The sequence below is a fragment of the Acomys minous genome, assembly GCF_964271855.1.
Source record: "Acomys minous genome assembly, chromosome: 8".
Taxonomy (NCBI): domain Eukaryota; kingdom Metazoa; phylum Chordata; class Mammalia; order Rodentia; family Muridae; genus Acomys; species Acomys minous.
The window spans coordinates 1,816,748-1,829,830 of record NC_140489.1 but is presented as its reverse complement, the minus strand read 5'-3'; the positions used below and the strand labels follow the sequence as shown (position 1 = coordinate 1,829,830).

General features: G+C 46.8%; 1 protein-coding gene across 4 annotated transcripts in view; it reads right to left on the bottom strand.

Moving 5' to 3' along the window:
- The window catches only part of DNAH11 (dynein axonemal heavy chain 11), a 296,286-nt gene that overhangs the window by 88,445 nt on the left and 194,758 nt on the right, over positions 1-13,083 (bottom strand). For all 4 annotated transcript variants that reach the window (XM_084791554.1, XM_084791555.1, XM_084791557.1 and 1 more), the window contains 3 exons: positions 7,095-7,328; positions 3,437-3,583; positions 997-1,110 (listed from right to left, as the gene is read on the bottom strand). In XM_084791554.1, coding sequence (XP_084647680.1) covers positions 997-1,110; positions 3,437-3,583; positions 7,095-7,328 — 495 coding nt within the window. The remainder of the gene's footprint in view (positions 1-996; positions 1,111-3,436; positions 3,584-7,094; positions 7,329-13,083) is intronic.

Below are 13,083 nucleotides of genomic sequence, written 5' to 3'. Positions count from 1 at the left end.
GCCCATGGCTGCATATCACAGCCCTGCAGGCTCCGTCAGCGTCACTAGCCCTGTCACATCTCAGAGCCTCCACCCTAGCGTGCTGGCTTCTCACCTTCCCAGGCTTCCCTCCTGCCAGAGCCCTGTTCTGGTCTATTTGTAAGGACAAGGTTTCCCCCTGTGCCTGCTAGTCCCACCATGCTCTCTCTATTCGCCCTCTCTGGTCACCCTCCCTGGCCAGGCCAACTCTGCCGGCCTCTACTCTCTCTACTTTCAGCCTTCTTTCTCTCTCTGCTCTGGACTCTGTTCTCAGTTACAATAAAAAACCTTAAGCATAGCATGGAGTGGTCATGTTGCCCCAACCCCTGATACTATGAAGGAGTCTTACTAATTTTTAAAAAAATATAAATATGTTTTATATTTGGGGGGGAATAAAGAACCCTTTAGGTAGTCCTTAGTAGCACAGTCATCACTACCCACTAGCCTGCCTTGTGGAAGGCTGGAGTACGGACAGTGTTAGCAATATTTAGGAGGATTTTCCTGTGGGGCACAGCAGGACAATATTTATTAATAGGTACTTCAGAGAGGTACTGATGACAGCGCTAGAGTGTCTCCTCACTCTCATTATAACGTAGCCACTGATCTCACTGCCCAGAAGAGTCAGCTAAGCAGGAGGAGAGACAGCTTAGCAGCTACGATCTCTCCCCTCCCGCTGGAGACTTCTCTGTGATTTATGGATTGAAGGTTTAAGGATAAACTTACGCATTTAAAGCAGAAAAACGGAATTAAAAGACACCGACCTACAGAATGACACGGGTAAGGAAAAGAAGTGGAGCTATGAAGGTGACCTCAGAGGTCCCTTTAACTTTGATATGCCCTGCCCTTTTTTCGAGGCTTTGTGGCTGCATGAGGCGCCCACTCCTTCCCAGACTCTCATAACCTTTGGCTATTTAAAAAGATCCCACCAGGCAAAAACAACAAACAAACAAACGAACGAACAAAAAACCCCCAGTTTACCCTGTTGAGTGTGTTGAGTGCAGCTGTGGCAGCCACCAGCGCGGGCTCCGCCCTGAGTAACTCAGCCTGGCACTCCCTCTGCTTCCTGGATGCTTCAGTTTGAATGGCGGCCACCTAATGAAAGAAGGTAGTGAGCGGGGAGAAGCCCCAACCCTCCCCGAATTATCATCTCACAGGCAGCCCCAGCACAAAGTAAGGACGTATTGGGGTGCGTTGTTAGGCGACACACGTCTACCGTTTAAACAGGTGAGGAGTTTCCCATCAGCACAATGTGCTCAGGGCTTTGTAAAGCAACCATACAATAATAAGGCCCTTACACACATACACACACCACAGACACAAACACACATGCATGCACAAGCACACATACACACATACACACACACAAAGTAATACAATAAAATTAAGCTCTACTGGCAAATAAAAATGTAAATAGTATTTATACTTCTTGGCATATGTTGGGTATAAAACAGCATATTTATGTTTTATGTCTAATAAACTCAATGAAATAACCTATCAGATGTGTTTTATTTATTTATTTAGTTTTTTGAGATAAGGTTTCTCTGTGTAGCCTTGGCTGTCCTGGACTCACTTTGTAGACGAGACTGGCCTCAAACTCACAGAGACCTTCCTGCCTCTGCCTCCCTGAGTGCTGGGATTATAGGTGTATGCCACTACGCCTGGCTCAGGTATGTTCTAATTTGCTAAAATATTTTTCTTCCTTTATGCTGGTAATTTTACCTTAGGAATTTACATGGAAGAAATGTGGGGAAAAAAAACTGTCTCAAATTCCTGTTATAGTTCAAGATTTCTAAGAGTTACCTAGAGAGGTGGGTTAATAATTACTAGTAATTACAATTACTTGAACATCACACATCTGTGTAATACCTTAAACAGGTGCCCTAGGTGGGATTGGCTGCTGGTAACCATACCACCTATGAAATATGATTATTTAATTTCATAACATAATTTTAAAGACATTCTCCACACATCTAAAATTCTTGGATACATCTGTTACCAAAATTAGAAAGTATATGTTTATTGGTTGAATTAAATGCATTTATTATTTGCTTCAAGATGCTATGTTGTGGGGCTGGAGAGATGGCTCAGTGGTTAAGGGCACTGACTGCTCTTCCAGAGGTCCCAAGTTCAATTCCCAGCAACCACATGGTGGCTCACAACCTTCAATACAGGGATCTGGTGCCCTCTTCTGACCTGCAGGTGTATATGCAGATAGGTTATATATATATCAAATGAGTGTTTTGATTTTTTAAAAAAGAATCTTGTGTTTAGGTGGTGGCGCATGCCTTTAATCCCAGCACTTGGGAGGCAGAGGCAGGTGGATCACTCTGAGTTCGAGACTAGCCTGGTCTACAAAGTGACTCTAGGACAGCCAAGGCTACACAGAGAAACCCTGTCTCGAAAAACTAACCAACCAACCAAACAAACAAAAAGAGCCAAAACAGAACAAAAAGCCAAGAAGAATGCTGTGTCATGGTTTATAGTTTTTCCAATGTGCTTTCCAAATTTTTAGTTGCTCAAAACAAAGGATGCTCAGTCCACCTCAGAATAAAGGAAAACTGTGCAAAGATGACCGGCATCTCCCTAGCACCTCAGGTTATCTGATGGGCCTGAACTGCAAAACGACAGCGTAACGGCTACTGAGTTATGGCTGCGAGCATGCAACTAGCCCCCGAGTATAATACTTTGCCCCAAATAATAAATTATTTATTAATTTTAAAAAACGAGCGTTATTAACTGTCTGTGCTTCCTGTCCTGTGCCTTTCGGGAAACAGACACACAAGAACCTATGCTCCGTTGGGCTGAATGGAGTTTCATTTATCATGAAGTTTTATTTATTTTTGAAGATGCCAGAAACTCAAATTCAAAGAAAGCAGCACCCAGGCAGCCTGGCACGCTATTGTTCCCAATGGCAAACCGTCACGAGGAACGCCAGCGCCTTGGTCCAGCCGAAAGGAGCACACATACAGCATAGGACTTCATAATGAATGGTCGTTGTATTATTGAAATGCGGAACTTGAAAACCATCCAGCAAAGTGACGGAATGGGCTTTGTTAACAATTGAGTTGTTCAATTTGCCTAAAATCTGGAAACCTTTAGAAGCCTCTGCGGCGACTCCCTGACCTTTGCTGTATTACAAATAGGCCTGATGTGCAAGATCCACATCCATTATATGCTTGAATGAGCTCAGTATTTATTGTTCTTTCATATCATTAAAGAGCTAAAAGGTTGGGAAAATGCATAATGTAAAGAAAGGTCAAGTGGTAATCATGGTGTGAAATGCTGTTACATGTGTAACTATAATAACCCCGTAGATGCTACGCTCCCTGGAGAGGAAGTTGTTCAAAATTGTTCACCTACAAAGGTTTATTTTGCGCTAAATATAGCTCAGCACTCTAAATGGTGGAAGGAGCCTGACCTTTCGCTCCTCCGCATCGGCGATGGCCTTTTCCCGGCTCACTCTCTCCGTCTGAAGGCCAATCTTCGTGATCAGAGCTTCGGCGTCCTGGTTTCTGAGCCGCAGCTCAGCCTCTTGAGAGGCCAGCCTGGCCTGCAGATTTCCCACCTGAAGGAAGGAAGGAAGGAAGGAAGGAAGGAAGGAAGGAAGGAAGGAAGGGTCATCACTGCGGAGTGGCTTCCGGTGAGAACCCTGCTTGGTTTTTAGCAGGGATCCGGGGAGATGTGGGGGGCTGCAGTTCAGAACCCACGTCTGTTCCTACCCAGATTTTACGTCTACTCTCACTTGCCAAAACTTAGACCCATTTATTTTTTTTTTCCACATGAGAAAAGCAGAATACTGTTTTTCAGGGTGCAGGGCTCTGTGCCAGCGCCGGACAGTCTGCAGTCTGTCTTCTAACCCTGCACACTCAGGCAAACACTTGCAAAGGTGCCTAGCAGAGTATTTCCCACCTCTGGACTCCTTCCTTCCTGGCTCTAAACTCAGGCTCGAGGTCACAGAGGCCATGAAACGCCCTCCTGTACTCTTGAAGGAACGCTGCTGCCAGTTTGAATGACTTAAAGACACAGCTGTCTTTGACTTCAGACAACCTGGCCGCATACCGCAATGGCATCTGACACAAAATGCCTTCCTTTGTTTACTCCCCTTCTGTGGGTTAGTGAAGAGCCACGCAGACCGTCCACTACAGAACCTAGAGCCACTGAGAAGCGTGGACTACGTGTGCTCTCTGGCTACCACAGGGCATTGGCTCGCCACGGAACAGCCCCACTTAGCTCTTGAGGAACCATCTTCCTGTGGCACCAACGATGTGTCAATTAAAATGAGTGTTTCTTTCTGTTTTTCAACCGAGATTTTCTGGGTTCAGCATGTATGTTATTTTTCTTCCTCAAAGGCAGGGAAACTGACAGCTCAATTTTGGTGACAACACTATTATTACTTCCTGGGGCAAAGTCAACACTATTATTTCCTGGGCTCTGGTGTGGGACATCATTTGAAGGGACCTATTGCTGAGACACATGGCTTTTCCCTCATCTTCTTGGCTCAACAGGTCTCCTAGGAGACTGTTACTAAAGATCTTGATAGGCTAGGAGAAGCAGGGAGGGAAAGGACAACAGAACAGACTAGGATGTGGCGAGCTGTCTGTAAACGGAGGATAAAGACACTCTTGGAAAGGAGACGCACAGGAGCAAAAGCATGGATGCACTTCAGGGCCCTTTCTGAAAATGCCCCTTCCGGTCTCTCCTTCCCAGTCACAACTAGCTGCTCACCAACGCCAGCATTTTGTCAGACTCAAGTCCCTGGCATGTAAAACTACATGTGTGAAGACTGAGTAGAACTTATACCTAAAACATCCAGGAATGTCATGGCCAAAGAGAGTCCCCTCGGGGTACATGGGATCTAATTATGTTCTCAACCGGACTTTGTCTACTTTTTATCCTTGGTTCAGATGGTCCACCCAGCCCTCTTAGGGAAAACTGTCTCCCCAGAGCACTGTCCTTCAGGAAATACACAGGAGGGCCTGGTGATGGGTCTTTTGACAGTTGCCAGCACGTTCAGCTTTGGGATGACCAGCAACGAACATTTACGGTAGCTTAGACCCAGTTAGCACAGAGGAAGACCAGGCTGCTTGCCAGTGTCCCAGTCTCTCATGCTAACCCCCCCTCTCACCTGGCCCACAGAAGCTGTGTGAGACCATGGGGAGCACGCACGCACACACACACACACACACACACACACACACACACACACACACACACTCACATTAGAATGACAGACTGGCTTCAGGCCCAGCCTCTAGCACTCTCTTAGGCTGCAGTAGTGACACCCATGTCTCATATAGTTTTGACTTTAACAACGAAATGTGATCCCAACCCAGTGCTAAGTCTTGGGATACTGTGCTCTGACATAGAAGAGGCCTGATGACAGGCTATAACCTCTGAGAGAGCTGGTAGCTGAAACAGGCTTGAGGTCAGGGAGAAGCGCAGACCCTAGGGGAGGCACACAGTCATAGCCAGGTCATGATAGCCTCGCTGGGGTTGAGTGTCAAAGACAGAAAAGAACTCTACACACACACTGACAACATGGCAAAGCCCCTGACTACAAGCCAGCGCCCAGGAAGTCAGGGACCGGAGAGGAAATGACAAAGTGCTTCCCTTGAAGTCCACCCTGCTCTACACAGCTGCAGGCTAGGAGGAGAAGGTGTGTCCTCAAACCAGCGGGGCGCTAAGTCAGAGAGGCCACAACAGTGCGGGGGCCCTGCTTCTAACTATGCAAGGCAAAGCTGGACACCCTGGACAGCTGGCTTAGCATTTTGTCAAGAGATGATTGAGCTGACTTAGTGACATCATGGCTCCGGATTCTCCTCCAGGACCCATGGCCGCACTAGCACTGGGTACTAAGCCGCGTTGCCAGCATCAGGCATGGTATCACCCTTGCTGACAAGCTCTTCAGTCAGCTTAGGGAGCTGTTGGTTACTTCCAAGGTCTGTGTGCCACTGCTGTATCCCTAGGCTTAGTGAGCCATGCTTGCTGTTACTGCGGAACACAGGCATCCCAACTGGGGAGGACTGTTGGCTCCTTCCCCTCCCTTTGGACACTTGACTTGTGCCTTCTGGTATCAGGAATGCTAGTACTCAGGAAGGAAGCATTCAAATCAGCCCCTGCTCAGGGGCCTCTGGGCCCTGTTCCTGAAGTGCACAGTGCCTTCAGCAGTCGGAATGTACCTTCTGTCTCCAAGGGGCAACAATCTATAAACACATGTCCTTGCACCTATAGATAAGTCACAAGGAGACTTCTCTTCGCTGCAGACAGAAAGCATTAAGAAAACTACAACCAATCAAGATGCAGAGTGTGGAGCCCACGTTACAAAAATGCTCCCACACCTAAGGCTTCGGGAACGGTGTACACGAGAGGAAAGAAAGACTATAAAAGGCAGAGGACCAGGGAGTCTGCTGTGAGATTATGTCTCCTAGTAATGGCAAGTCTCACCAGCAGCCGGGCGCGGTGGCACAGGCCTGTAATCCCAGCACTCGGGAGGCAGAGGCAGGCGGATCTCTATGAGTTTGAGGCCAGCCTGGTCTACAAAGTGAGTCCAGGACAGCCAAGGCTACACAGAGAAACCCTGCCTCAAAAAACCAAACCAAACAAGCAAGTCTCACCAGCATGACAGCCTGAACACAGGCTGAGTAAGACCGCCACCAATGGACATACCCAAGTGGATGGGGGACCGCCCATGAGGACTCAGTCCTGCACATAGAACTATAAGGAGCTAAGGATGCTGGGAACAAGAGACATGGTCTTCCCAAAGAAGAGCCCACTGACTGATTTTCCAGTGTCAAATGATCAGCCCTGAAAACGTACATCAGTTAACATTATATGGACTGAGCCGGTGGTATCTAGAAATATATCATAGGTACACATACGTGTACAGTAACAATCATGAAAGAAGGGGCCATAGGAAAGAATACATGGAAGGGTTTGGGGGGCAGGAAAGGGAATAGGGAAATGCTGTGATCATACCATAATCTAAAAAAAAAAAAAAGTAAGCAAACAAACAAGAACCTAGTTTCTAGTGAGCAAGCAGAAGCTTCTCTCAGAGGAGGCGCCCGTGCCCGTCACACCTGTGAGGCCGTGGTCTGTAGCTTTTGGATACCGTTGGCCAGGTGCTCTTTCTTCTGGCGCAGCTCTCCCTGCTTCCTCTGCAGCAGGCTCTTAAACAGTGATATTTGCTCTAGGAAACTCCTCGGGGTGGTGTAGTTGTACCTCTTCTCGTTCTGGTAGTACCAGGCACTCATCTCCTTTACACTGGTGTGAACGTACGCCATGAAAAGGCTGATGGAGTCTTTGTGCTGTGGCTGAAACACACACATTAACTTCTCACAAAATCTGTTCAAGCTGAAAGTACAATTTAGAAAATAAAAGAAGAAAACACCTAAAAAAAATTTATACATTATTTTCTTTCTAAAAGCCAGGACGGATTACAGTAGAAGTGACAGGAGATTTTACTTCATCTTCATGAGAAACTCACAGAATTGAGGGAGAACTGTAAAGCATTTGGCCCTCTTAACTGTCTTGATAGGTAGGACAAAGGATGTTTTTATGTGGTTCTCAACTAAACCCAGAAGCTAACAGGATGGCTGCCCACGTCTTTACAACTGGATCTTAACCTATCACGTGTATGGAACAAAAGGGAACACTTGCAAGGCAATATTCAGAGGGACACTTCTTTAGGGGAGATGTTCGTTCAAGATGAACCTTAAATAACAACAACAACAACAACAACAACAACAACAACAACAACAACAACAGTACAAAGTCAGGCGGACAAAAGCAAGCACAATCAGAGAAACGTGGTTTTCTGGGAACCAATACCAAATAGGATGGATGGGTTAGCTCCCCATGCCACTCCTTCCGAGGGGGAAATAAGATGGCTATTCCTACTCTTATCTGGAGAAGTGAACACCAACAACAAGACACAAGCAGAATGGCGCCCTCGGAGTCCCCACAGAGCACCCGCCTTCCCTGGGTCCCTTCCGTGTGTCCTCTGTGACTTCTCGAATAGTTAACTTTTTAATTTGTACAGCCACATCTCCCTCATCCTAATGATTATTTATTGCACTCTGTACAAGATGAACCAGGTTCAATTAATCAAGGGAAGCCTAAAAATCAATTAATATGAATTAAATGAGCTACACCAACTCTTTGGAAAGTCACACATAATTTACCAAAGTGTTGTCAATAACGCTCAGGCAGCTTCAGGAAAATTGCACACAAGTGGCCGATGATGCAGTTAAACGCTTCAAACCCTCATCATCAACATTGCAATCAGAAGTGTGTGAGCCTCACGACAAAGCAGACAGCGGCTGCTCCTCAGCAGTGTCCTTCACCACACAGATTCCTAGTTCTTGCAACAAACCCCAAATGGGGTGAAATCTTCATGTAAGTGCACCACCGGGCTGATGAAAAATCTGTCTCACTGGTCATTGAAAGAACGTGTGTTCAAAGCAAAACTCAAGAGTCCAAAGCTTGGACTGTATTGTAATCCAGGGGATCTAAGATTGCTGCCTATTAGCAATTTGTGGACTCAGAAAGTAAAATTTATGAGCAAGTCTCTGTAAGTGTCACACGCATCATATTTCCTTGAGGACTTCATTTTTCAAAACAGCTTGGCTGCAGTACAACCGTGCGCGGGTCTGCTTCCGTCTTGTTTTGCTTTGACAGGAACTTTCACACATTCCTGCCTATGGATACAGACAAATACCTCCTCAGCCAAGCGTAACCTCCTCACAGAGGGAAAACCTGGCTTCTGCCCAGCCATGATCCTTATGAGGAGGCTCCTCAGCAGCCCTGAAAGCTCTTTTTAACAATAGTTTCATTTGTAAATCTCCGATGGGGAGAGTGGTTTCCGGGGAGAGCTGGAAGTGGCCCGACACAACTCGTCTCAATGGGGCAAAATAACTATTGTTATCGGGCTTAACAAAATGGCACAGCATGGGAGGCTCACAGAGCCAGGGAGCAGCTGGTTGTAATGCACACTGTTTTTCAGAAAACTCTAATCGGTCCAGCACAGACCTCTTTGATGACTGGTCTTCCCTGAATTCTCAATTTGTCACTTTCTCTTATGATAAGGTCAGTAGTGACAGCACTTCCTGACATTAACAGCTGTGGCTTTTTAAAAGGGTCATTGTAGAACTACTAATTGCAGTAATTTCATTAGCATAAATTATTTATTCTGCCATTCATTTATCTCCAGTTTTCTTCTGGGGGGTTGGAGCGGAGGGGGGCTGCCGAGGGCTGCCGCAGCCCAGTGCTGTGGTTTAAGCTTCCAGGGCAAGATCATCACTTCTGCCAGGTTTGTCCCTTCAGGGAACCAGTTGACACCACTTTGTAGCCATTTTGCAGCCAATCGTGGTGAAGAGAGAAATGAAAATAAGCAGAGAGCCATTATGAAACAGCTCCGAATCGGTGGCTTTCCTGCTAAGATTGCTTAGGGAAGCCATGCTGTCTCCATTGCAAAATTCAATGCACAGATAAGGCTGTTTTTTCCCCTCATATGAAGAAAGAAATGTTTATTTTCGAGTCTTTCAGTTAGCTTGCTGTAAACATGGAAACACAAGCTCTATGGTGCCAGGCGGGATGGCTCTCTGGCACTTCCTGTCACTGCTGTACCACAGAAGGCTGCCTCTCAACCCGGTGCCCAGGGCCTCTTGTTGAGAACGCTGGCAGAGGGTGAATGAAATTCTGAGGTTAAAAGAAATATTTTATTTCTTCCTGAAAACCAACAACAGCAACACAGACTATCCCAGTTTGTAAAATTCAATTTGTATTTTTAAGAAAGGCAAATGAAAAGCAAAAGAGAGGAAAGAGATTTTTTGTTTTGTTTTCCTTTTTTTCCCCTTTTGTTTTAATTAAACCCAAGATAATTTTGTCACTTTTGGTGTTGTACTCTTATTGAAAGTCTTGAAAGGTTTTTTTTCAGAAATTATTGGTGTGAACTTCTTAAATGCCAAACTACCAAGTTATTTTAAAAAATCCATTATTTATAATTCACTCTTTTGTGGGCTGGTAAAATACTGTACTAGATATTGAGAGCAAGGTGGCTTGCTGAAGAGAATTCAGCGCTGTCTGAGAGGAGCAGTACGCCAGTGAAGCCCCTCTGAGCTCCTCACAGGCCTTCCTCACCCTCACATGAAGACTGATGAGTCAGAAACAAAGGTCAACCCTAGGCCCTATGTTACATTTCCCAACCTGAAAAAAAACTAAGCAAGTCCCCGAGTTCCCCTGGCTTCCTCCTGCCCACAACAATGGTTCCTTTTCCACGCTTTCAAAGTCACAGTGCCCAGGTGCCGTAAGAGGAGGCCTGGGCTCTGGGATCCAACCACAGGCTGGCGGTCTGAACCTGTCACCGCGCGCATGACGGGCCGTCTTCGTGGGCCTGGGGTCAGAGCTTTGACCGAGGCAGGCACCAGAGCCCCGCATGGTGGCTCCACAAGTGCCAGATGCTGACCTAAAGCAGCCCTCTGCCTGTGTGTTTCTCAATTTTTGTGTTTGAATTTGGAATTCACTCATTGGTTGGAGGCAAGATCGAGGGCAGGTGAGAGTCCGCTGTCAGAACAGGTGGCTCTTTGAGTCTCTTCCGCAAGATGGAAACGCTGACGTGACTGAGAACCATCCTGAAGAGGAGTCCAGAGGGACCCCGGGGAAGCCCAACCACCTTCTTCCTATTTGTTTGTTTGTTTGTTGTGAGTGTGTGTGTGTGTGTGTGTGTGTGTGTGTGTGTGTGTGTGTTTTGCATCTATGTGAGTGTCCCTGATGTTGATGTTGACGTCTTCCTTAATCACCCACCAGCCTATTTTATCTCCACACAAGGTGTTTTAGTTGAGCCCAGAGCTCACTGACTCGGCTACTCTGTGTAGCTGGCTTGCTCTGGGGACCCCTTTTCTCTCTAGAGGTGCCGGCCTCACCCAGAACTCGTGTGGGTGTGAGGATCAGAACTGCAGCCCTCGCACTTGTGTGGCAGGTGTTTGCTCCCCACCTAGCCGTCTCCCCAGCCACAGCTAGCTATTGCTATGGGAGGGCAAGGCACCCAGAAAAGCCACAGAGCTATGACCTTTCCCATAGAGCTGGTTGTAGCCGACCATCCAGACTTGTGGCCCACCATGAAAACTGCACCCTGCTCTCACAGGTGGAAGAGGTCCTAAACTTCACAAACCTGTAAAACAAAACAAAACAAAACAAACAAACAAACAAACAAAACCCTTGGAAAATAGCGTCCTTCTAAAAACTCTATTCTAAATTTGATTCACAGGCACAGAGCAACAAATCTGCACTGACATGCTTGCACGCCTGGGTAAGGGAGGATGAGGAAAGGTGTGCGCAGCGCTGCCTCTTTCCTACGCATTTGAAGACAAAAGCCGAAGCTTTCAGGTGAAATTTAGACAGAACCCAGAGATCTCCTCTTGGTTTTGTCTTGATACTTCAAAAGGCTTTAATGTTAACTACCCTGTAGGAGCCTAGATATTCTATATAAAAAAAAGACAGACGTGTGTCCCCCCCTCTTCAGCTATCAGACTGTGGACCCCAAAGAATTACAGCTGCCCTAGGAATTGTATGCTAGGGAAAGGGAGAGGCGGAAGCCCTGGTGACAGCTAGGAGGAGGAGGAGGAAGAGGAGGAGGAGGAGAAAGAGGTAGAGGAGGTGGAGGAAGAGGAGGAGGAGGAGGAGGAGGAGGAGGAGGAAGAGGAGGAGAGATTTCACTGAACTTACCACCACATTGCAGGACAGCCCTGAGACAACTTACGGGACACACCGCAGAGCTGAGACACTGAAGGGACAATGGTTGGTGGGGCCACACCTTGGCCAGGACCTCCTAATTATGTAAACCCCTAACCTGCCCTCCATTTAAACCTAAGCTCATGCTAGGACCTCTAAGATAGACTTGGGGTGTCACTGGGCCCGTCTCTTTGTTGTTCTCAGCAATGTGACCACGTCAAATGACTCTCTTTTCTGTTTGCACATTTCATGTTTTCATGCATTGCATTGAGTATGCATGGCCACACCTACATCGCTAGGGCTATTAGCAGGCCCAGAATTCCGCTTTAAAAATTATGGTAATGTCTATACGGCATGGTTAACTTTGTGCATTATAAGTTAACATAATACTTGCTGTTAGGGTTCTGCTTCAGGCCACCTACCTGTGATGTCATTGTCAAACTCCCACTGGGTGTGGCTCTGCCCAAGATTATAAAAAGCTAAACTGTCCCTCATGGCTCTAGCTCTCTCCCCTCACCCCTCTCACCATCTCTCTCACCTCTCTCTCCTCACCCCTCTCTCCTCACCCCTCTCTCCCTCTCCCTCCTCACCCCTCTCTCCCTCTCTCTCCTTCTCACCCCTCCCTCCTCACCCCTCTCTCCCTCTCTCATCTCTCTATCCCCCGCCCCTTAGCTCTCTCCTCTCTCTTCTCTCTGTCTCTGCCTCTCTCTGGGGTGCCCCTTCCCTCTTCCTTCTCTCTCCGTGCTCATTTAATAAACCTCTCCATCTAATATCTCTTGACTGGCATCTTATTTTTAATGATTGTCATTAAACTTGTAACTGACATTTTTTTTTTCTAGATAGGGTTTCTCTGTGTAGCCTTGGCAGTCCCATACTTGCTTTATAGACGCAGCTGGCCTCGAACTCACCGAGTGCTGGGATTTCAGGTGTGCACCACTGTGCCTGGTTCATAACTGGCACTTAAAAGAAAGAATTGTGGCCCAGATCATCATTCGGCATAGCTATCACTGATGAGATAAATGTGATGCCCCTCCTGTTTGGCACCACACATTTGTGTGTGTATTTGCATATGTGTAGGCGCACACATGTGTGGTGCATTGTTTTCAAAAAGAATCCATAAGTCCACTGGAGAAATATCAAGTCTAAATATGGGAGGAAGGTAACTTTTCCATTTGAATGGGTCACCCCTGAAAATTTCACGCCACGCATTCTCAGGTATGGCAGCAACCCTGCACTTAACTGTGCTGGTGACATGGTACTGAGCTGTGAGACCATGAAGTGTGACTGAGAGGACAGCTCTTCCTGTCACTCAGCTATCATGCCTGGATGACATGGGCT